The sequence below is a fragment of the Penicillium citrinum genome (genome assembly GCF_028827155.1).
Source record: "Penicillium citrinum strain IBT 23319 chromosome Unknown utg000003l:1.0-4596430.0:1.0-4598250.0, whole genome shotgun sequence".
Classification (NCBI taxonomy): domain Eukaryota; kingdom Fungi; phylum Ascomycota; class Eurotiomycetes; order Eurotiales; family Aspergillaceae; genus Penicillium; species Penicillium citrinum.
Genome location: NW_026622688.1, coordinates 3,407,163 through 3,429,075, shown reverse-complemented (window position 1 = coordinate 3,429,075; position 21,913 = coordinate 3,407,163). Strand labels below are relative to the sequence as shown.

The following is a 21,913-nucleotide window of genomic DNA, read 5'->3' as shown; positions in this document are numbered from 1 at the left end:
TATATACATACAATGTATGCATTGGCAAACTCATCACGGACCTACGGTATACATATTGAATCGATGGATCAGATGGTTCGCAGGACATGCCATGAGAGATCTAGTTAAATCTTTTGTCCTGCGTGAACCTACGGCTCTTTCATGTTGTTCTCCAGTGAGACCGCCCGGTTCATATTTTGTTCATCGTGATCTCTGAGAGTAAATGTCTTAGACAGTGTGTTCATCAGCCAAGATATAGCTGCGATGTGTCCTTAGAGGGTCTGTTGAGCTGGATTGATTGAATACCTTGATAAGTTATCTGCGCAATGTGCATACGGTACATAGATCATTTGCAACAACCTTCTATGTAAACTGTAAAGCGGCGGTCTTTGTACAGTGCACATAGTAATAAATCACGGCCAATCACGGCTAAATTCTTCCACGTACATAACACATAGAAGATGGATATGTGACTACACACTACATACGAACTAGTTGACTAGTTAGTTAGTTATGTAGAATAACTAATCAATCCATACTGAACTTCGTAAAAAAGTGGAGAGCTCTCGTGGCCGGCCCGGATCATCAATAGTCCGGCTGCTTCCAGAACCGGAGACCGCAGCGGACCGCAACGGTTTGCTTGACCCAGGGAGCTCGATCTTGAGCTTTGATATTCACGTGGATCCCTCTAGGCTTAGCCTCTTTTCTGTTGCTCTTGCTTGGAATTTGTCTCGAGGGTTCATTTTGGTCCGGTGTGAGCACTGAAAAGGTCTCGGTCTGGTCTTGGGCGTGCTCGTACTTGTCGACTGCCCAACAACTCATCAGCCCCCGCGATCCGTCCTACCGAACTCACCACCCCGTCTCTCACGTCACACGATGACCGATTTTACAACATGAGGGATCCCGCCGCAGAAATGGAAGAGAATACTCACCAAGCAGTTACGAATGGGTCAAGTGAACCCCGTCGCAGCAGTAAATCCGTGCGAGTCGCGTTTGGCCCTGGCCTAGATTCAACAATCCCCGCTCGCGACAGATCTCCAGCTCCACTCAGCGGCCACCATCGTTCTTTTACCACCGTCGAGCAGAAACAACCTTCGTTGACGCCGCCTGTTCGGCCCACGAGCTCCGCCGGTGAGAATGCGGTAGCTGTGGTAGATACGCCGCCGCCACGTCGGCCCTCACCGCGGAGGGCCGAGACCAGCCGCCCAGCCATGCTCAAACGAGCCCGAAGTGACTATGGGCCGAGTCGTGTTGTCTTCGATAAATCAGCAGATGATGAGGAGGACTTTGCTATGCGGCACGGATGGCAAGAAGAGTATACATCTAGCGAATACCTCAAGATCTTGCACTCGGTAAGAATATGCCGATCCATTGCAATGCCATACCATTCGCGGAACTAACACCCATCCGCACAGAATTTCTATATGTATTTCACGGAGAAACGTCACGAAACAAATGGCATCCCTCGGGATCCAGTCGGGAGCTGGCCAAGCCAAGATTGGCGCATGAAGGATCGATTAAAGACCGTATCCGCCGCTCTTGCTATTTGTCTGAACATCGGCGTCGACCCACCGGATGTCGTCAAGACAAATCCAACATCCAAACTCGAATGCTGGGTCGATCCTACCTCAACTACCGGCGGGGGGCAGAACAAGATCATGGAGCAGATCGGCAAGAAGCTTCAAGAACAGTACGAAACCCTCAGTCTTCGAACAAGATACAAGCAATATCTCGATCCTTCAGTCGATGAGACCAAGAAATTTTGCATTTCGTTGCGTCGAAATGCCAAAGATGAAAGGGTTCTTCTGCATTACAACGGCCACGGAGTCCCCTTGCCAACTCAGTCTGGCGAAATATGGGTTTTTAATAAGAACTATACCCAATACATCCCAGTTCCCCTTTACGACCTGCAGTCTTGGCTTGCCGGTCCAAGTCTGTTCGTCTTCGATGTGTCCCACGCCGGCAATATCGTATCAAATTTCCATACTTTTGTGGAGAAACATGAAAGGGAGAATGCAGAAGCCAAGAAGCGAGATCCCAACGCTGTTGTACAGAACTACGGGGACTGCATTCTTCTTGCGGCTTGCCAAAAGAACGAGTCGCTTCCCACAAACCCAGATTTGCCCGCGGATCTTTTCTCCTGTTGTCTAACGACACCAATCGAGATCGCGTTGCGATTCTTCATTCTGCAAAACCCCCTTCGAACGGATATATCAATCGACGATTTCCGTGTCCCTGGTCGTCTTCAAGATCGCCGTAGTCCCCTTGGAGAACTGAACTGGATTTTCACGGCAATCACTGATACTATAGCATGGAACACTCTTCCTCGTGCCCTGTTCAAGAAGCTTTTCCGTCAGGACCTTATGGTCGCGGCTCTGTTTCGAAACTTTTTACTCAGCGAACGTATCATGCGTACTTACAAGTGCCATCCAATTTCAACGCCGGAGCTACCGGAGACTCACCACCATCCATTATGGAAGAGCTGGGATCTTGCGGTTGAAATGGTACTTTCACAACTGCCTGCTTTGATTGATCAAGAAGAAGGTCGCCGGCAATATGAGTACCAACATTCCACTTTCTTCGCTGAGCAGCTCACTGCATTCGAAGTCTATCTTTCCTCTGGTCCGACAGAGAAGAATCCCCCAGACCAACTACCCATTGTTTTGCAAGTTCTTCTCAGCCAAGCACATCGCTTGCGAGCGCTGATTCTGCTCAGCAAGTTTTTGGATCTCGGCCCATGGGCCGTCCATCTTGCTCTAAGCATTGGTATTTTCCCCTATGTCGTCAAGCTCTTGCAGTCGGCCGCACAGGAGCTCAAGCCTGTCATGGTCTTCATCTGGGCAAGAATCATGGCCGTGGATCATACGGTCCAAAGTGATCTTTTGAAAGACAACGGCATTCATTATTTTATCTCTATTTTAAACCCTTCTTCTCCTATTCCCGTCGGCAATGCCAGTGAGCACCGTGCCATGTGCGCGTTCATTGTCTCCATTTTTTGCAAAAATTATCCACAGGGGCAGAATGTTTGCTTGTCTGGAGAACTATTTGACTCATGTTTACGGCATCTAGGAGATGTCGAGAATCCTCTCTTACGGCAATGGTCATGTCTATGTCTCAGCATGCTCTGGTGTGACTTCCCTGAAGCAAAGTGGATGGGAATCCGATCCTCTGCTCCCTCTAGGCTCTGTGAATTGAATTTCGACCCCGTCCCAGAAGTTCGTGCTGCCATGCTGCACGCTGTCACAACCTTCCTTGGTATCCCAGATTTGACGGATCAAGTCGCACAAATCGAGGAGTCATTGGCCCTATCTGTTCTGCCCATGTCAGCAGACGGAAGCGTGCTTGTGCGAAAAGAACTTCTCGTTTTCTTCTCAACATTCGTCAAACGCCATCAAAATAAATTTTTGGTGGCGGCGTACGACGAATTGTACGATGAGAAACGGTCTTTGGTACATCGGCTTCAGATGGAGACTGGTCGCTCGGATGTCCAGAAGGGCGATTCAGTTCCCGACACGAAACAGCACCAGCTTTCTCGTAACACCATATTCGGTGCGCTCTGGAAACAGGTCCTAATCTTTTCCGTTGATCCTCATCCTGATATTTCCCGCGATGCTGGCGTTATAGTCGATTTCATTCATCTAGCTCTCCTCGAATCACCTATGGCGGCAGTTGCTGACAAGATCAGACTTGAGATCCTCGATCTCACATATCGCCTCGCGCAGAAGCTTCAAATTCATGAACGACCCGAAGCAAAGAAGGCGGCAGTTCCATCAACCCCACCATCTTCGAATCCGGCGTCTGCAAAGCAAGAAGGCTACCTGTCACTTGGCTTCCGACGTACTGCCAGTGTTGCTGCCTCTCTCAAAAACCTTGCTTTTGGTGGCCCAGCGTCAGGTGATACGGGCTCTGAAAGCTCACCACCTTCCTCTCCATCTAATAGCCGCATGCCCATCACCCCTCGCGGTCGGGCGCCCCCTGAATGGACTCGACCTCCAGAGGTAAATGATCATGTCGCCCCGGCCACCGCATACCACCAGGCTCCTACCCCGAGATCTCGGGGCTTCGAAGCCAAAGACCCAGGAGTTGCACCGATCATCCCATTGAAGAGCAGATTTCTGGACTGGTCCACTGAGGTAAATTCAGACCTCCTTTCTCTCATGCTAGCGAAAATGCTTTACATGTGATATTAACTTATTCGTCTGCAGTACTTCCGTGAACCTCAGATGAAACCTAATGAACCGGATGAGCCCGGTAGTTCTGATTACAACGAGCGTCTCTGGAGACGCGGCCGCAATGAAAAGATCATTGCGGAAACCCAACCTCTCAAAAGCAAGGCCGGCACGAGCCGATGGGATAACTCCATCTCTCTGCTTTCCAATAGTAGTCAGCCACTGAAGATGTGTTTCCATCAGTTTGAGGACCACCTTGCTGTTGCAGATGATCGTGATACTATTGCGTGAGTCTCAGTAGACTATTTTACACGTTATTTCAATGCTGATTATCTTCATCAAACAGGATCTGGGACTGGCAAAGCCACAAGAGGCTGAACCAATTCTCTAATGGAAACCCGGTTGGATCCAAGATCAATGAAGTCCGATACATCAACGAAGATGACCAAGCTTTGCTGTTGACTGGCTCATCCGATGGTGTACTCAAGCTCTATCGCAACTACGAGTTTTCCACAAACATTGAAGTAGTGACGGCATTCCGGGCCTTGCCCGAACTTCTTCCGAGCAATCGTAACGCTGGACTTGTCTTGGATTGGCAGCAAGGCCAAGGAAAGGCTCTCGTTGCGGGTGATGTGAAGGTAATTCGAGTATGGAATGCTGCAACTGAAGTCTGTACAAATGTAAGTTCTCTTTCTTGCATGCACGAATGTCTAGATTTGGCCATTAACCATCGTTGGACAATAGGATATTCCTGCACGCTCCGGCTCTTGCATCACATCCTTAACATCTGATCAAGTGGCTGGCAATATCTTTGTGGCTGGTTTCGGCGACGGAGCTGTCCGTGTCTTCGACCAGCGACTGAAGCCGACAACATCCATGGTCAAAGTCTGGCGCGAGCATAAACAATGGATCACAAATGTGCACATGCAACGTGGTGGCTTGCGCGAGCTAATCTCCGGCAGCCGCAACGGCGAGATTCGACTGTGGGATCTTCGTATGGACAACGCCCTTTCGACAATCTACGCAACTAAGGACACGCTTCGAACATTGAGTGTTCATGAGCACGCTCCTGTATTCAGCATGTAAGCTATCCCTTCTATTCCTCAGACTGACGAATCTTGATCTCTAACCTTTATCCAGGGGCACAAATCGTCACGAGGTTAAAACCTATAATGTCGACGGCACTTATCTCTCATCATTCGAGCCCTACTCCAGCTTCCTACACCACAACCGTTCTTCCCCTATCGCCAGCACGGCTTTCCATCCCCACCGCACAATGCTCGCATGTGCCGCATTGAATGACCACCATATCAACCTTGTCTCCTGTTAGACTAGATCCGTCTAGTAGACAGAAGGTTCTTACTTCTCTTCCTGTATGACTCCTTTTGTGCCATTTCAATTGTAAGATGGCTCGCAATACACTCTTCTACAACTTAAATGGCGTCCAGGCGAACGGATCGAGCAGTCTTTTACATTTGTTCTCGCACTTTCTTCTACAATCACCCATTTACTGCTCATATACTGGGTGCCCCTTCGATTCTTTGGCTATTCCTTGTTCTTCACGCCATCCATGACGCGAGACATTCTTCCTCCCAATACATGACCATGGCCTTTTTTGTCTTGTTTCTTCCCTCTCCGTTTATTTGGTGTTTCAATTCCCCGCGCTGGTATCAAGACTTTTCTGGAAAGTGGAGCGGGACAACGGGACTGCGCTGTGGTTGCTTATGTACTGGCTAGTCGCAGATTGATCTCTTGTCCTTCTCCCTATGATGGCCCTTTTCGCCTCGTTGTTTATTGGCAATAATACCATGTTCATACAAACTGCTTTTCTTACTCTTTTTTTTAGTCTTCGACGTATTAAACGTTTGCCTAGGGGGCAAGATCTACTCTGTAATCGAGGATTGGTTCTAGGTATCATTTGGTGCTAGTATTTGGCCTACTATCTAAGACAGGTGAAGTGATCAATCTGTACATCGCGAAATTTTCTTAGTATTCTGCAGGAAGAGACTCTCCTAAACATTTTGCTTCTACTCTGATGGTTGCTCATGTGATCGAGCAAAATCAGATGGATTGAGGTGTCCCAACCCTTCCAACCAACGCATATTCACACTCACCAGTCGATTGATGCTATTGATAGCAATGACTCGGACCCGTGAGAATGGCTCAATTAAAACCCCTCAATCAGGTCATTCTTTCGGCCGCATTGTTCCATATATGTACCGCAATCAAATCATGAGAGGTGGTTATCTTGCATTGAAGATCTATTGCGAGATCTGGAAGATAGATACAAATTGATAGTCACATATGCATCTTGAATGTGTATGTTTGTAGTCCAGCTAATATCAAAAATTATCGGCCCATCGCCATCGCTCGCATCTTCGGGGAAGCGGAGCGGGAGAACCGTCAGGTGCTTGCATTCCATAGCGAGCAAAGCCAGTATCACGAGTAGCAGCACATGGTGGTCGAAGTTGACGTTCATCAGGTGTAGCATCAGCTTGTATGGAGCTGGCGATTCTATGCATGTGATCGATAGTCCCAGTAGTGCTAGGACTTAATACACAATCTGCGAAAGATGGTCGCGGGGTTTGATCTGGTTCCCATGCCTCGACTATGATTCGAGGGAGCTCAAGTCTATTTGAGTTCTCAGGTAAAGCGCAATTGCCAGTCGTGTTTTCATTGTAATAGTTTGGTCCCTGATTCATTTTGTTACCATGTCTGTCAGAAAAGGTAGAGGTATGGTACTGGTTAGGAATGCCTGCGTGAAAACGTTCTGGATCCGTGTCGATGGAACCCCAGTAGTAGCTCGGCAAGCCTCTTGAGGGCATATTTACCAACCTTTCAGTTATTGGCGATTGGAATCGCTGTGGATGTGAACCTAGGGGGTTGGCGGAATAGGAAGACGTGACCATATCCATTCGAGTTATTGCAGACTTTCCCAAGTCTTCATGTGGCGGAAAGATGGTGGCTCTCAATGGGCCCATGTAAGGCACATGGCAGGCGTTATTTCGAAAATCACGGTTAATTCGAAGACTATGACGAACTCCCGGCATATTCCATTTAGGAATGCCCCAGCGATCTATCAGATTAGCCTGATGCCTCAGAATACGGCTGTCCATGTTTTCATCTCTGGCCAGGAGAGAGACTGGAGGATCTTGGAAATCTGAGTGCTCTTCAATATGACCGCACAAATTTTTGAGCGCCATTTCGAAGAGTGAAACTAGTTGCTGTTTTTTGAAATCGGCTGTTGGAAATCCATAGTGAGTCGTCTGAAAATCCAACATCATCTTTCTCCAGAATATGTGGTCAGGATTTGACAATATATGTCTGTACTCTTCCCCTGCTTTGAAAGTCTGAAGAGGATTTAGAAGATCCTCTGATGTAGTGGTACTGGTCATCATATGAATATTTTCGACCAGACGCTGACTGGTTTCAGGCTGACTGGAACCTTGTTGGTTCATTCGAAGATGACTCTGTTGCCACAGCTCGTTCTTCACGCCGAGTCCCGTATTTGAAGATCTTTCATTTTTGGTAGTGTCCTGCTCAGACAGACTGGTCTGTTGTGCTGCCAATCGGTCTATGATTTCAGCCTCAACCTGCATAACGCCGAGGTTTTGCAACCTACGTTCAACTGATGAAATGATACCAGGAGGGGCATGGATATTTGATGGAGTGGCACAGTTATCGGCGTAGCCAGGGTCCGCGTTCTTGGGAATTGTAGCTGTCTTGTTAGATATCGGACGATGATCCATAGTCTGATTAGACTCGGTCTTGAGCTGCGATTGGGATGTAGATGAAGACCTGTTGTCACAAAAAGCAGAAGCCGCGACTCGTTCATTTGACGTACTAGGGTCAAGTTTGAGTCTTGTAACGCTAGTGATGGTCGTTGCTTGAACTGTTGTCGCCGGGAGGCTTGTGCATTTTGTACGTGGGAGTGTCAGACCAACCGCTTGGGTAGAGACGGGGCAAGAGCATTCATCCATCTTGGACTTCCCCTTGGTATGACCTGGATTGCTCGAATCTCCACTTATAGTTCTACCCTTGACTTTACCCTGACCCGAAATATCTCCTATCTTTGAGATATGCTTTTCTTTGACTGGAGGCGGGTGAGGTTGAGCCGGTGGTAGGGCTGGAAAATCTTCATCACTTGGCCGCTGGCTTTGAACATGTTCGATCATCCTGGGTATCTGTGAGCCAATGCTTTCAGAGCGGAGTGGGTTTTGTCTGTTGGTCGATGAGCCATTTTGTACCGATAAAGGTTGGAAAGGAGCCACAGTGGGCACGAATGGACGGGATGATCGATACGAACGAGCAGCTGCGACTGAAACTTGGCCTGGTGTCGTCTGAGGCATTGCATGAGGGACAGTAACCTCAGAATTCCGAGGCCAATGACTTCCAACCCTCATCGCCTGAGCTGGGTCGGAACAAGGCCAAGGTGGCCAAGGTGGCACGGGGGGGTACAGGAGGCATCTCAGCTTGATACTGATACTGATTTTGTTGATACCCAAAACCCTGTTGAAAATAGTAGCCGGGAGAAGAATTGAACCCAGGGGCAAATGTCGTCCCCTGATAAGAAGCGGGAGGATTTGGTAAAGTGGGATAATGGATAGGTGTTGAGGCCGGAAGGGAGATTGACGACTGGTAGGGCTGATGGTAATGGTAGGGATCCCATTGAGTGTTGCCTCGATGATCGTAATGATAAGGATTTTGGGATTGATAGGACTGGGGATGTTGGAGTGGATAGGACTGATGGTGAGGAAAAGCAGGATAAGGATTGGGATAGTAGTACCCTGGGGTTCCCTGGGAGCCAGGATATCTCGAGGCATGCTGCATCCCAGTGTTGTCCATATATCCCTGAAAGGTACCTAGATCGCCTCGTTGATCCATCTGATACTTGGCCTGACAATTGTTTTTGACGGTTAGATGAAAGTGGTGTGGACGCTGGTAAGTTGGGAAGAAGAAGAAGAAGAAGAAGAAGAAGAAGAAGAAAGCAGACCGACAAAGAAGAAATTGACAGAAGGAACAAATGCGAGAAAATCAGAGGAAAGCACGACTGACAAGATCGAGTTTCAGGCGTCATTGCCAATTTAGGCCACACGTGGACACATTATTCTAGTGAACTATAGCGACTTCAGCATCCACCAATTGTAAAGATTTGATAATATACAAGCCTCGATCAAAGACTGGACTCTTATTAGACAGAAATGTATGAGATTGGAAATGATATTGAACAGATCACGCTTTCTCACTCCTGTCCCATTGTAGGATTGGCCCTGTTTTATACCGAGCAGGGTGTCACACTAAATGAGTAAAAATACATTCATTCTTTGAATGCATTGGCTACAATCCAGTAAGTTCAAAAAAACATGCGAGGCTGGCTAAGTAAGCACCATTTAGAGTATGGGTCTCGGGTTAGGCATGGAAACAGCAGCAGAATCCGACACAAGGGTATCAATTGAGGTTTTCAATTCAACGAATAAATATGGAGAATGATAGACCGTGCGATGTATACCTAGCCGCTTCATTTGATGCTCGTAGGTGCTGTGCAACCGCTAAGCACTCCGATATGTCCTCGCTGAACGCCCGCAAATCAAATTCAAAGGGAATCAGACAATCGCTAATACAGAATGGGTGAAAGTGTGAGGAGAGAAATGTGTATAACACAAAGATAAACCCAGGAAATCCATGGAATCCATTGGGTGGCTAGCGGTTCCGGTCCGCACGAGCCTGGTGCCAGATAGTATCTCCACTGAGAGCGGAAAAGCTGATGGTGGCCAAGTTCCTCCAGCTTGATTGTGGTGCAGAATTTGCATGACCATCAAGACCCGCGTTCTGTTCGGTGTCAGCTTCACCAACCACATTATTGATGAGAAGCGGGGCGGAAGAGGCCTCCGACGGAGAGTTTGGCTCATGAGTCTGTCTCTCTTGTGTTTCTTCATTGTCTTCACGAGTATCGTCACCGGGGCAATGAGCCATAGAACGAACGACGTCTCCTTTGCAAATTGGACAGGTTCGTCGTCGAGTAGTAAGCCATGGAGTACTATGAAAAATGTCAGCAGGCAATGACGGTGTGAAACAGGGACGTTTCAATTAGAAGACTTACATGCATTCCGCATGGAATTCATGCCCACAGGGTAAACTCATCACTCGACTTTGCCCATCAATATACTCCTCAAGACAAACAACGCATTCAACTTGTCTGCCTGTGTATTTGCGGCGCCACAGGACGGAGCCTGAAGGTAAGCCGGTGGGCTTTTCTTCCCTTTGAACCATCGATGGGTCAACGGTCATCCCAGCAATGGTCTGAGAGCGTGATCGGCTTGAGCGAGGTACACTTGATCGGCTACCACTGCCAAGAAGTGGGGACGTGGGTGTTACAGGTCCGGGGCTAATGCTGCGCAGAGAGCTGGAGCTAGACGAAGATGAGATATTGGTGATTGTATGGTATGTTCGGACAGGTAGGCGTTCGACCACAGATTTCGGAGCTCGCCATCGACGCCGCCGGATTCGAGACCGCAGCAGTAACAAGGCGTATACAACGGTCAGAGTTAATAGCGGACTGACGACAAGGACAAGAAGAGTGTCGAAAAAGGGGCTAGTTGACATGCTAGTTGGTGTCAAGGTGACCCAGAGGCCCTCATGTTCTGTATACATAGGGTCAACTGGAGATGATGGCTGAGCAAGTTTCTCGGTCTTTTGGTTAATGGGAAGGTTTTGCACTGAAGGAGATGCAGATGGCTGGGTCGCTTGTTCTGGCTCATTATGGCCCCAACCAAAATGACTTAAGAACCATCCTTTTCGTGGTTGATTGGATACTTTATTGACAGCATTGGAATCGTCTTCTAACTCTTTCATACCGGCGCCGTGGACATGACCAGTCGACTTGTCAATACTTTGATACTCACCACTGCCAGGGGTAATGCTACCACCACGCAGAATGTTAGTGCCCGATTCAACATCGCTGTCGAGGACGGAAGCCTTGGGGTTTTCCTTTCCACTGATGGAGGAACTGGGGGTTGGAAGTGTACTTCCGCGCGGTGCCATCAGGTCAGGATCTCTCCAGTCTTGAACACCAATGACGAAGTCATCACCGTCAACGCCTTCAGGTGATAAACCGGTCTTGGATTCACTCGACTTATCATCAATTTTGCCACGATATCGGGTCTTGTCTTTGCGTCCTTTAGAAGCTTCCGCCCGAGAATTGGCACCTTCCCAAGATCCAAGCATCATCCAATCAAGGTTGCCGCTACTTGGTGGACGTCGGCTGTCCTCCACAGCATTGGATCCGCCATGTTTATTGCACAAACCTAGTAGATAGCCCAGCTTGCGGAAGAACCCGCTACTGGAATTTTCAGACACGGGAGAAGGTCGCACATTAGGAGTAGAAAGGCTCGTGGAAGAGGGTGTGGAGGTGGCTTCCGCAGTCGTAGTTGTTGTGACCGTGGGCTTTTGTACTTCGGCATTCGCTTGACCAGCAAGCTTTGCCTGAAGCGATTTCAAGGCATCTCCAAGTCCATGGGCCGCATCCGAATGGGTCGGCATCAATGAAGAAAGGAGATGGCCTGTTGTGTGGGAGGTAAATAGAGCCGGTATGGTGACATTCGATGTATCACCCCGTGCATACATGGTTACCAAATTGCCACCACGGGTATCGTCTCCTACTATAACAGCAACGGCACCTCGACGCTGAGCCCATTTGACTTTCTCGAGGAAGCCACAACCCCCACGACTCAGTAGCACAACCCTCCCCTGAATCTCAGCCATTTCTTGCAGCGACTGGATGTCAGCGTGTGTGTACTGCTTGCTTTGCACGTAGTCACCATATCTTTGGGAGGATCCGGTGTCTGAAACGCCGGACTGCGGTAGAGGGTGATGTAAATGATCGTCGGTTCCATCATTTGGGGAGAGTAAAGCATCATCGTGGTGCTCACTTGAGTGGGCAGGCTCTGCCTGCGATGGTAGCCGGGAACGAGCTTGTGAAACAACGAAATCATCGACCGTACCACTGCCGGGTCGGCCAGATTGCAGTTCTGTGCTCCTTAAAGGTATATCCTGGTTCTTGCGGCCAGTTCCCTCCCCCCCAGCCGGGAATATCGGAACAGCCCAACTCACCCTCAGCCCCCGTAGAAAGACCTGGCTCCCCAAAGCCAGAGCCTACCCAGAGTCGACCACTCAGGCCTTTGTCTGGTAAAAGTGGGCCGAAAGCCGCGGGGCGGGCAAGGAAGAAAGTGGAGTTGTCATCGGTCAGACTGATGATTGCCGACGGGGGAAGAGTGATGCCGGAATGTTGAACGAAAACAAAGCGTGTAATCCGGACGGTCGTCCAGCGAGCGTATTCGGGGTTGCAACATTTGACGAGGAGAAGGCGGAAAAGAAGGTCAGGAATATGGGCAAGAAAATCAGGCAGAAGAGTACGAGAAGGAGGCGTGGCGGTCGCATCTCTGGTAGTAGTATGAAGTTCGGAGAACTCAAGAACTGAAAGAGGAAAAAATGTGGGATCTGATATGGTGGGTTTTAGACGTTCATCAAAAGAACACCTTGAAAGGACCGGTTGGAACTTGTGTTGTATGACAGCGGCTGACGAACGTGACGGTCAACCAATCCAACAGTTGGCGGATAACAAACAGCGAACAGGCGGCCACTCATCGAGGACAATGAGCAGCACCGCTGGTCAACAGAATAGAAGCAACTGCCAAAGCCAACGCACGCTCGGGGTATAAAAAAGGACGGAGGGGTACAGAGGATGATAAGGAGATGGTGAAGTCACTCCCGAAGTGGAGAGACTCCATGAGGATTATGTAACGGGCTGTGACGGCATAATCTTGATATGCCTGAGGCAGAGTTGCCAAGGCCGGGTTTGGTCACGTTGCCTGATCACGTTGTCCGGTCATTCTGGGCTTACAGAAAAGTCGAGAGGTCTCCGTTAAAGGAGAGAAATCAACTGTACGAGGTTGGGATAAAGACGTGAATATCAATCGGACTACGGAGTACCTTTAACGGTTCTCAAGGCTGTAAACTAGCCAGTAGCCCACGCGGATCTTCCCCCCCCAGTTCCACTCTGGGGACCCTCCCACCCACGCTTTGTCTCGATACTAAAGGGTAGTTGCATATCTTACCTGCACCATATTATCTTTGAGTTTCGATTGTACATAGACAGAATGGACAAGGTTTTCTGTATGCAAGAGGCCGACTCACACTCTGTCAGGCGATATTTTGGGAGTGGCCCTACAACATCCATCGTAGTTTGTTACTGTACGTAGAAGGATACAATTGATTACCTCAACCCACTTAGCTACCCCATTGCAGTTTAGCGTGATCCAGCGATACACTAGTCTCCACCTATCGACATGACGTACGGTATTTTATCGGCATGAATGGCATCCTTGTACCTTGCCACAATTAACACAGAGCTTACAAAGAATATTCCAAAAAGTCCAGATCTGTTGAGTCCATATGTGGCAAGGGAAACTTTGCTAGCAAACCTCTTTAGATCAAAATCATTGTTCACCGCGGCATATAACCAACGGTGCACATTGGCGTCAGTGGTTATTGATCAAACTTAGACTGGGTATTTACTACAAGTAATTGGTCTTACCTACCAGAATACCATGGAATGTCAAGATCAGTTGGGGGAAAAGATCCCTGGTTACGCATCAGCTCTGCATCATGATCATGCGGAGATACAATTGAGGTGCTAAGTGGCGGGCTTGGGTGCTTCAGTCGTTCGCTAAGTAGTGGTCGTTTCGGCATATCGAAGAGTTAGCTTGGACGTCATCAGCCTCTCAAGAAAAAAAAATGGAAGACCTCGCTATCTGACTGGTTTCTGTTCTCTTATACACCCGGGTTCCAAGACTACTGCGTCACTGGATCCTTGATCTATATGCGGCGTAGATATTTGGTCAACGTAGCCTGACGTATGCTCCTCGGATATATAAACGGGCAATAGGCCAGGCCTTTACGCCGGCTTATCCGGCTCAACCTGTACTTTCCAGCCTGTATACCCATCGTTGAACTAGGCTATTATTTACTTCATCACCTTTCAAGTTTCTTCGCAATGTCGAATTTGATGCACAAAGTTAAGGATGCCGTTACTGGCCATCATGACCAAAGGGGTTCGTCCCATGAATCGTCTCAGATGTCTCACAAGACCGATGGTAAATCTCAATCCTCGAAGCGTATTTTGACAGCCTTTAACTCACCTATCTCAATAGATACTCGTGTCGACCATGGAGGAAACAACTATAACTCGTCTGCCATGGGCTCCGAAGCTCGAAATACATCCAGTATCAACCCTCAAGATACAAGTATCTTCAGTTCCAACAAAGGCAATACAGACAGCTCTTATGCCTCAAACAACATGAATCCGAGTACAAATGCCACCACGGGCACCGCAGCATATGGCTCAAATGCAATGGATAGCACAGGTAATTATGGCTCTGGTGGTTATGGCAGCGGCACTCGTCACGATCCCAGAATGGCAGACCCTATGCAAGGTATTCAATCCTGCAAAAATACCACTACTGATATATACTCATGACTAAACGCACCAGGTGCTGGGCACACTCACGGCTCGAATACCATGGGCACCACTGAAGCTCCCAACACTTATAACTCCAGCTATGCCGGAGGGTATGGTGCTGCTCCCCACAGCGTGAGCGATACAACTCATGGCACAAATGTTGGTGGCACACACGGCTACAATACCCGTAGTAATGCGGGATCCAATATGGTTCCCCAGATGAAATCTGACGAATCTCAGCTCCACAGTCACACCGGCCAGCAAGAATTTGGAGGCACTGCTGCTGCTGGAGGTAGCAGCTACAATACCCAGGAGCCGGGAAGGAGAAGATCATCCGGACCGCATCATTCCAATCTCCTCAATAAGTTAGATCCCCGTGTGAAGAGCTCTGATTACGGCAGTAACACTGCTAGTGGCCAGCAGCGTGGACAATAAATTGATTCGGGATAATTACTAGGGGATTGTATCAGCAAGCATCGTAATTCTAATTTGAGTTGTTACTTTTCCTATCTAGTGTACACTTTGAAGAATGGACCTGATGTAAATTTGTCAACCAAACTCCACGTCAATACCAATCAAATATTACTTTTCATAATGCTATTGAATCATAGCATTACGTGTGTACGTACCCGGATACCTCGTACAGTCAGATCATAGTAAGCAACACAACTCAGACAACATACACTAAGCAAAGCAAAAGATTGCAAGCTTCCAGGCGACATAAATCAAACATTTATTCGCTAAAGTAACCATGGAATGAATACGAAATCATATAAAACACCCTCCAGGAAACTGCGTTATCAAGACGTAGCCATTCAATCATGCTCGTGGGAATCTTCCCAAGAAAAGACTTAATTCAATAGCATCAAAAAGACTCAAAACCATGAACCTTTCATAGTAATTTCCATCATGTGCAGAGAAAAAGGTTGACACCAGTACCTTGAAAGGCAAAGGGTCGACATTGGAAAGAAGGAAGAGGCTTAGAAAGGATATGAAAGAAATGATAAATAAAAAAAATAAAGACTGTGTAGGCTAAGGTGATGAGACACGGGATATGGAGACAGGGTGACGTTGCAATAAAAGAAAACAGGTGGGAATCAACCCAAGGTAAAGGATCAGGACATTCAGCACCAAGGATCGTTATTGGTGCGAATAAAGGAGCTCATGACACAAAGACAGGAGAGAAGGAAGGTCACAATATGCAACTATGCAATATGACGGCAATGGAAAACCAACACCAAACCCAGAATTATCAAAGTAGCTAGGCTCCTTAGCCAGGGGCCAGGCCTAGAGTACAGGGAAGTCAAGTCGTCATGTGGAAAGAGTCGTCGGAATGAAAAGGACCATGCTGGTTGATCGGCCACGTAGGGCGCCAGGCTTTGCAGAAAGAAATAATTAATGTGTCAAACAAGGTGTGCAAGGTGAAGCCACAAATAGTAGTCTATTTGTCCACCTTTTGCCACCCGTTGAGATAGGCCATTAAACCGACCCCAAAGAGAACCACTCCAAATATGGACGCATACGGACTCGCTTCCTCGAGGTATTGACGCTTTTGTAATTTCGTTGCAGTGGCTGAAGTATCGTCGGCCTCTTCATGCTTCGAAGATTCAGACTCAAAATTCTGCACTGAAGTTCCGGCCTTGGCAACACCATTTTCAGCTGGAGATGCATGATCAGAGCCGCCCTTCGCTGGCTCATCACTTGCTCCATCTGCCTTCTTCTCTTCGGAGATAGCCGCAGCCGCAGCTTTGTCTGCACGTTCTTGGCGGAGAGTTTCGATCATATCTGCGAGAGACTTTCTTGTTTGCACAGTCTCATCTTCGGCAGTCTCAGCGCGCTGCTTGAAAGAAGCCATCTGCTTTCTCATCTCTTCCATCTCCTCTGCCATCGTATCGAGACGTCGTTGTAATTGCTCGGTGTGGGCTGCAGCAGATGATTCAACCTCCTTTTCTTCAGAGATGAAAGGAGTCTCAGATTGTAAGACGGTGCCAGTTGGTCCTTTAGCATCTTCAACGCTGTGTTGTTCTTGTTTGACAAGGGTTTCATCTTCCGAAGCTTGATCGAGATTATTCTCGGGTTTCGGCTGCTTTTCCTCTGTAGAGGCGCTAATTTCAAGTTGCTTGGCTCTATCTTCAGCAGACTCACGTGCAGTTTTCTCTTGACGAAGGAGATCTTCAAGCTCCTTGATACGAGTTCCTTGAGTATCAATCTCGCGTTTAGCGGTTGACAGAGCCTCAATCAGAGACAATATTTGGCTTGAATCACGTGAAACAGGAGAGCTAGTAGGGAAAGACTTGGGCTTATCGGTATCACTTCGTTTGAGAGGAGAGAAGGATTCCGATCCAGTGCGAGGGGGAGCGTCGGGCTTCTCAGGAAGGGGTTGCTGGGGTGGAGGTGCCGGTGGATCAGAGAACCTAGAGAAAGAATCGACTCGGGGCATTTTGGGGCGTCCATTGAGTTGACGTTGGGGGTTACTTTCGAGAGGGGATGGCTTGTTGGCCTTTTCCTTCTCCATATAGCCTGGCTGCCTAATTGCTATCAGGAATTCGTCGGTTTGGCGAAGATCCTGAGACTGTTGCTTTGCTTGCTTCAACTCGTTCTATAGTATGATGTTAGAGTTGTCAAGGTGATCAATCGTTATCTGTAAACTTACTGTGAGTCTTTTGACAACCTGTTCCACTGAAATAGGGGAGTTCCAGTAGTTCATTTGACGTTGTTGTTGCATGGCGTTGAGCTGATTGCTTGCGGCACTTTGAGCAGACCGGTTGCTCATATTGCTACCAGATCGTCCACGCATGTGTGAAAGGGGTTGACTGAGGGGTGAGGGCAGAAGACCACCGCCAGAAGCAGGGTCTAGATCTCCGAAGTTCAGGTCGAGGATGTTAGGAGTCGAGCCGTAAAGACCGGCGTGCTCAACTTTAGCCGAAACTTTGTGGTGAACAATGGTGTTCTGATCCTCGCTGACAATATCAATTCCCAACTCAAGTGTATCATTTTCCCGTAATTCGTGGGGATCCGACTCCCTGTTCTCTGGGGACAGCCTGTGTCCATTGACAAAGGTTCCATTAGATGATTTGACATCGCGGATCCAGATCTTTCCGGTCTTCTCAGCCCAAATTTCAGCATGCTGTCGGGATAAGACCTTCGAATCAAAGAAACCGTTCAGGGGGGTAGGGACTGTCTTCGCATTCGTCTGGCGGCCAATGCGTAAGACATCCGGATAAAATGGCACGTTTATCTGCTTCTTTTCAAAGGTTTGATTCATCGGCGTCAGAGCCAATATGGCTGGGGGGGTCCGCAGATTGTCCATTAGGCTGTTGTCGGGCTCCATTTTGTTGAGATGACTGAAGCATGTGTTGGGATGGAACAATAGACGGTGGTTGGTGAATCGCGGACATTGTGGATGAGGCAGTTGGTCCTGAAGAAAATGCAGGGCCGGCCTGAGATCGTGCGTTGGAAACCCCGGAGACTGGTTCAGCCTTGGAGCTCGGCCAGACTTTGCGAGTCGACTTCGGTTTCGATGACCAGGTACCAGATTCGCTTTTGGAGGCCTGTCCAGCATGAATATCTTGCGAGACGCTAGTCACAGTGTTTGTAGAGGTAGAAGACCCAAGCGAGGAAGATGAATTTGACCGTTGAATGTGTTTCCTTGGCATTAACATCCGTGATACTTCGTCGGTGTTCATCGAAGACAGAGCTCCTTGTCCTCCGTCGCCAGTGCTATACCATCCCAAGCGAGACCCCGATTGCACACTAGGCGGAGACGCTACAGCAGTCATGGAGAAGGATACCAACGCGAGTTCGAGACAACAGGAAGTCAAAGCTGTGCTCGAAGAGCGTGAACCGATGTCGGTAAAATGCGATCAGAGGATTTTCGAATAATTGACCTTATATCGCCGATCTATGCAGTTTCAAGTCGGTATTTATGGGTGAACGAATTGTCTGTAGATTGTACGTGGCGGTTGTTTTTTCTGGTCGGCTAGGTTAGAACGTCGCGTTAGCGCCGGTCGCTTGCCAAACAAATTCCCAGCGCCCTGAGACGGAGAAGATAGACTGAAGTCGTCCACTAGCCACCCGACCAGTAAAGTAAAGCAAGACTCACCTATCAGATATAACTTGGGAGATAATGAATCGCAAACTGGAACATAAAAGCCGTGCCCCAGACTAGGGAGGCGTGTGAGGTCTTTCCGGAAACTGAACAGCGACCGGTGTCTCACACCATCCCAAGGACAACGAAGAAAACAATAGACGGAGCTACCGCCTTGATACAGGCTCCAGGCCGGCCTAGCAAGGATGTAGAGGGTGAGAGATCAAAGATCAAGGATGGTCGGCCATGAAGTGTTCACCCAAGGGGAGGAGATCGTCTCCCTTGACGGTCCCTCGTCGAATGGCCCATGGAGGGTCACGTGTTCTGTCCGCACGTGTGGTTGCCGTTGGGATCAGGTGACAAAGGCGGAGATGGCTCCGTGATGCGCTTGAGGAAAAAGCAGCTTCTCCGAATCCCATCCGTGGCTTTCAGCTTGACTTCATCCACCTTTGAGCTTCTGCTCACTTACTTTACTGTGATACCTCGCGCAAACTCTCTTCATCTAATTCAGTATGCCCGTTGTTGCAGGTCCTGCCCCTGGCGGAGGTGCTCATGGCCCTTCGACCTTTGACAAGAGTAAGTAACCCATAGAATCCGCCTTCTAGACTACACCTAGAGAATGGATGATTCTTGTTTTCGCGCTGGGCTAACTTATTCTCTAGTGAAAATGGGTGGTCTTATGGGCTCCAGTATGTATCTGTTGCAGGTTTGAAGTATATGAGCTCGGTCGAACTGACGTGGTTCTCCACCTTTAGCTGTCGGTGGAATTATGGGCTTCATTATCGGTAAGTACACATTCAGTCGAGACAATACCATTGCCTTTGATCTGTCTTATTACGCAGTTGACTGATGGACTACAGGTACTGTCACCATCTTCCAATACGGCGCAGGCCCCAATGGTGTCATGCGAACTCTAGGCAAGTACATGCTTGGATCCGGTGCCACTTTCGGGTATGTGTTGCTTTTACTCTCATCCTCAACTACTTCTTCAACATTGCTATTGCTCATCTGCATCTATTATTCTTCTTCTTTCTCTTTTTCTTTGTTCATGGGAAGCTAATCAAACGTCCTTTTCTCCATCTATAGACTCTTCATGTCCATCGGCAGCGTGATCCGTACTGATGGTCCCCACAATGATGCCTGGCTCCGTGCCCGCGGCCCCCCTATGATGCTCCCTCGCCAGAGCCCCCTCCGACAGATGCGCCAATAAGCTTCACATTCCTCGGCGTTTGCGTGGAGATGCCCGAGGTTCATGCGAACATGACCAAATCGAAAGCGGGGATGTGTACTGTACGATATAACCAATACATTTTGTTGAGCGTTTTTTGGCAGCTTGAGGTGCTTGGAATGACTGTTTTTGAGTATCCATGACTGGGGAACTTGGCCACGAATGCCAAGTTCTCGAGGCCAGCGGGTATCTACTGTTTAATATACATGTGCGAAATGCACTCCCGGGTCTGTCGGTACTAGCCGATCATTCCCTTCACCGAAGCTGTGGCCCGGATGCATGGAGACGGTATAGTCTTATACTAGTCCTCTCGATTCCAGTATGCAATTCCACCTCGTATTCTGGGGTTAAGTTCATCACCCACTGTGAACTTAACGGTGGCTAGTTGGCTAGTCATGTCTACTCGCGAAGTCCAATTCTCAATTAGTACAATTTCTGCCAGTGAAATATATACTAGTACTATGATTGAAGGCATCTACCGTAGTTCTTAAGCTCAAGATCTTATTCACGGTCGTATTTTTCTTTGTTTGGTTTCTACATCCTACATACACAGGTCTGATGTCATTTGAATGGCATTCTCCACTTTCAGACCTAAATGAACCGTCATGTTCCAACCCGCAAGAGCTTGAATATGTGGTAGTTTTTGCTACACTAGTATAAGTGTCAGTCTCAAGTAAGCATCATAATATAGTGTATGTTTTTATATTTTCTGGAGAAGTAACATGTTCCGCTGCCATGTGAAGCAACCAAAGAAACCATACTGACTGCGATTTTCCAGACCATAATATGTCAATGAGAAGATACTCTTAATCGATTTTCCAAGTACTATAGCTCTCCGGTGTCTGACATGGCGATATGGTTATACTGTACCTTATATATTCAGATAACGATTAATGACTCATGTTTCCAAAGATATTGCATTTTGAATAGATGCCCATGGTGTAAATATAAATAGCTACCTAGCTATATACTATATAAATGTCAAACGATACCTATCGTTTGACATTCTTCTATTTTACCTGAACTACTGTAGGTAGAATAGTTCCAAATCTATAAGGTTACCGAGTCAGATATATTTCATCTCTAAATCATCTCAATACTTTCAAAGTATACGCATTCCGAATAGCTCATAACCGCCCCAGTATGAATGACTTTGGATGTTGGAATATGGAATTGTAATAAATCGTATTTAGTATAAACACCATGGATGGTGTTTTGAGGTGCTTCACTGGGCGGTGGATTACGTTGAATGTGCTTCCAAGATGAGACCAACTTCAGGGTTGGCATTGGCATCAATGAGCTCCGAAGACCGTTCACACTGCTAGCAAAGGATAAGGATCCGAGCCGTTATTTCTAGGATCCTAGTAGTGATACTGCGGAGCAAAGTCGTAGGATTCGCACTTTTGTGTTCTCTTCATCTGTAGTGCTATCCGAAGGTCCCTGTTAGACATAAGTAAATATATAGTAATTATCTATATTAATATATCCACAACAGGATTAAGGCCCTGACAGAATCTGGTCTTTTCTGCTCGTTTACCCCTCAATTCGAACTCAACATACTCTTTGTCTCTTTGCGCCACGACTGATTGTGTGACCTCATCATGTCCAAACTGGGAAGTATCGGCGTGGGCTAGAACATGCTGAGGTAAATATGGATAAAGTACATACAGAATGTACTAATTGTTTATTAGTTACCTGTCCCTGTTTACTACATATTGCTGGAGATTTTCCGCGAGCTGGAAGAAGCAATGCGGTGTTATACATATAACTCATTCTCAAGATCCAATGCAGCATCGTATTCTTTTACACTGGGACGGCCAAGGTAAGTCCCGAATACGAATCTTGGAAGTATCTAGTACGCACTCCGGGAGGAGAACATAAGATATACATTGTACATGAAATTTATGCTATTATCACCTCGGGCGAATTTCGGA

The 21,913-nt window shown here is 47.8% G+C and overlaps 6 protein-coding genes across 6 annotated transcripts; 3 read left to right on the top strand and 3 right to left on the bottom strand.

Annotated features, from left to right (window-relative positions):
* Window positions 1-872: 872 nt before the first annotated feature.
* N7469_004503 (ubiquitin-binding TORC1 subunit KOG1) lies at window positions 873-5,478 on the top strand (the record flags this gene model as incomplete). The annotated part of the gene is made up of 6 exons (XM_056643423.1): window positions 873-1,331; window positions 1,395-4,112; window positions 4,185-4,435; window positions 4,495-4,828; window positions 4,893-5,230; window positions 5,289-5,478. The coding sequence occupies 6 exons, from the start codon at window positions 873-875 to the stop codon at window positions 5,476-5,478; spliced, it is 4,290 nt and encodes a 1,429-aa protein (XP_056502835.1).
* Window positions 5,479-6,490: 1,012 nt separating this feature from the next.
* N7469_004502 (uncharacterized protein) lies at window positions 6,491-8,971 on the bottom strand (the record flags this gene model as incomplete). Its single annotated transcript, XM_056643422.1, has 1 exon — window positions 6,491-8,971. One exon carries the CDS (start codon window positions 8,969-8,971, stop codon window positions 6,491-6,493), a length of 2,481 nt encoding a protein of 826 aa, XP_056502834.1.
* Window positions 8,972-9,848: 877 nt separating this feature from the next.
* On the bottom strand, window positions 9,849-12,791 carry N7469_004501 (PA and RING finger domain protein; the record flags this gene model as incomplete). Its single annotated transcript, XM_056643421.1, has 4 exons — window positions 9,849-10,185; window positions 10,249-12,175; window positions 12,258-12,620; window positions 12,704-12,791. 4 exons carry the CDS (start codon window positions 12,789-12,791, stop codon window positions 9,849-9,851), a joined length of 2,715 nt encoding a protein of 904 aa, XP_056502833.1.
* A 1,408-nt stretch (window positions 12,792-14,199) lies between these two features.
* N7469_004500 (uncharacterized protein) lies at window positions 14,200-15,099 on the top strand (the record flags this gene model as incomplete). The annotated part of the gene is made up of 3 exons (XM_056643420.1): window positions 14,200-14,299; window positions 14,357-14,638; window positions 14,696-15,099. 3 exons carry the CDS (start codon window positions 14,200-14,202, stop codon window positions 15,097-15,099), a joined length of 786 nt encoding a protein of 261 aa, XP_056502832.1.
* A 1,006-nt stretch (window positions 15,100-16,105) lies between these two features.
* On the bottom strand, window positions 16,106-18,443 carry N7469_004499 (uncharacterized protein; the record flags this gene model as incomplete). The annotated part of the gene is made up of 3 exons (XM_056643419.1): window positions 16,106-17,263; window positions 17,318-18,008; window positions 18,040-18,443. 3 exons carry the CDS (start codon window positions 18,441-18,443, stop codon window positions 16,106-16,108), a joined length of 2,253 nt encoding a protein of 750 aa, XP_056502831.1.
* Window positions 18,444-19,263: 820 nt separating this feature from the next.
* Window positions 19,264-19,961, top strand: N7469_004498 (MGR2/ROMO1 family protein; the record flags this gene model as incomplete). Its single annotated transcript, XM_056643418.1, has 5 exons — window positions 19,264-19,327; window positions 19,414-19,440; window positions 19,507-19,536; window positions 19,612-19,702; window positions 19,838-19,961. The coding sequence occupies 5 exons, from the start codon at window positions 19,264-19,266 to the stop codon at window positions 19,959-19,961; spliced, it is 336 nt and encodes a 111-aa protein (XP_056502830.1).
* Window positions 19,962-21,913: the final 1,952 nt, after the last annotated feature.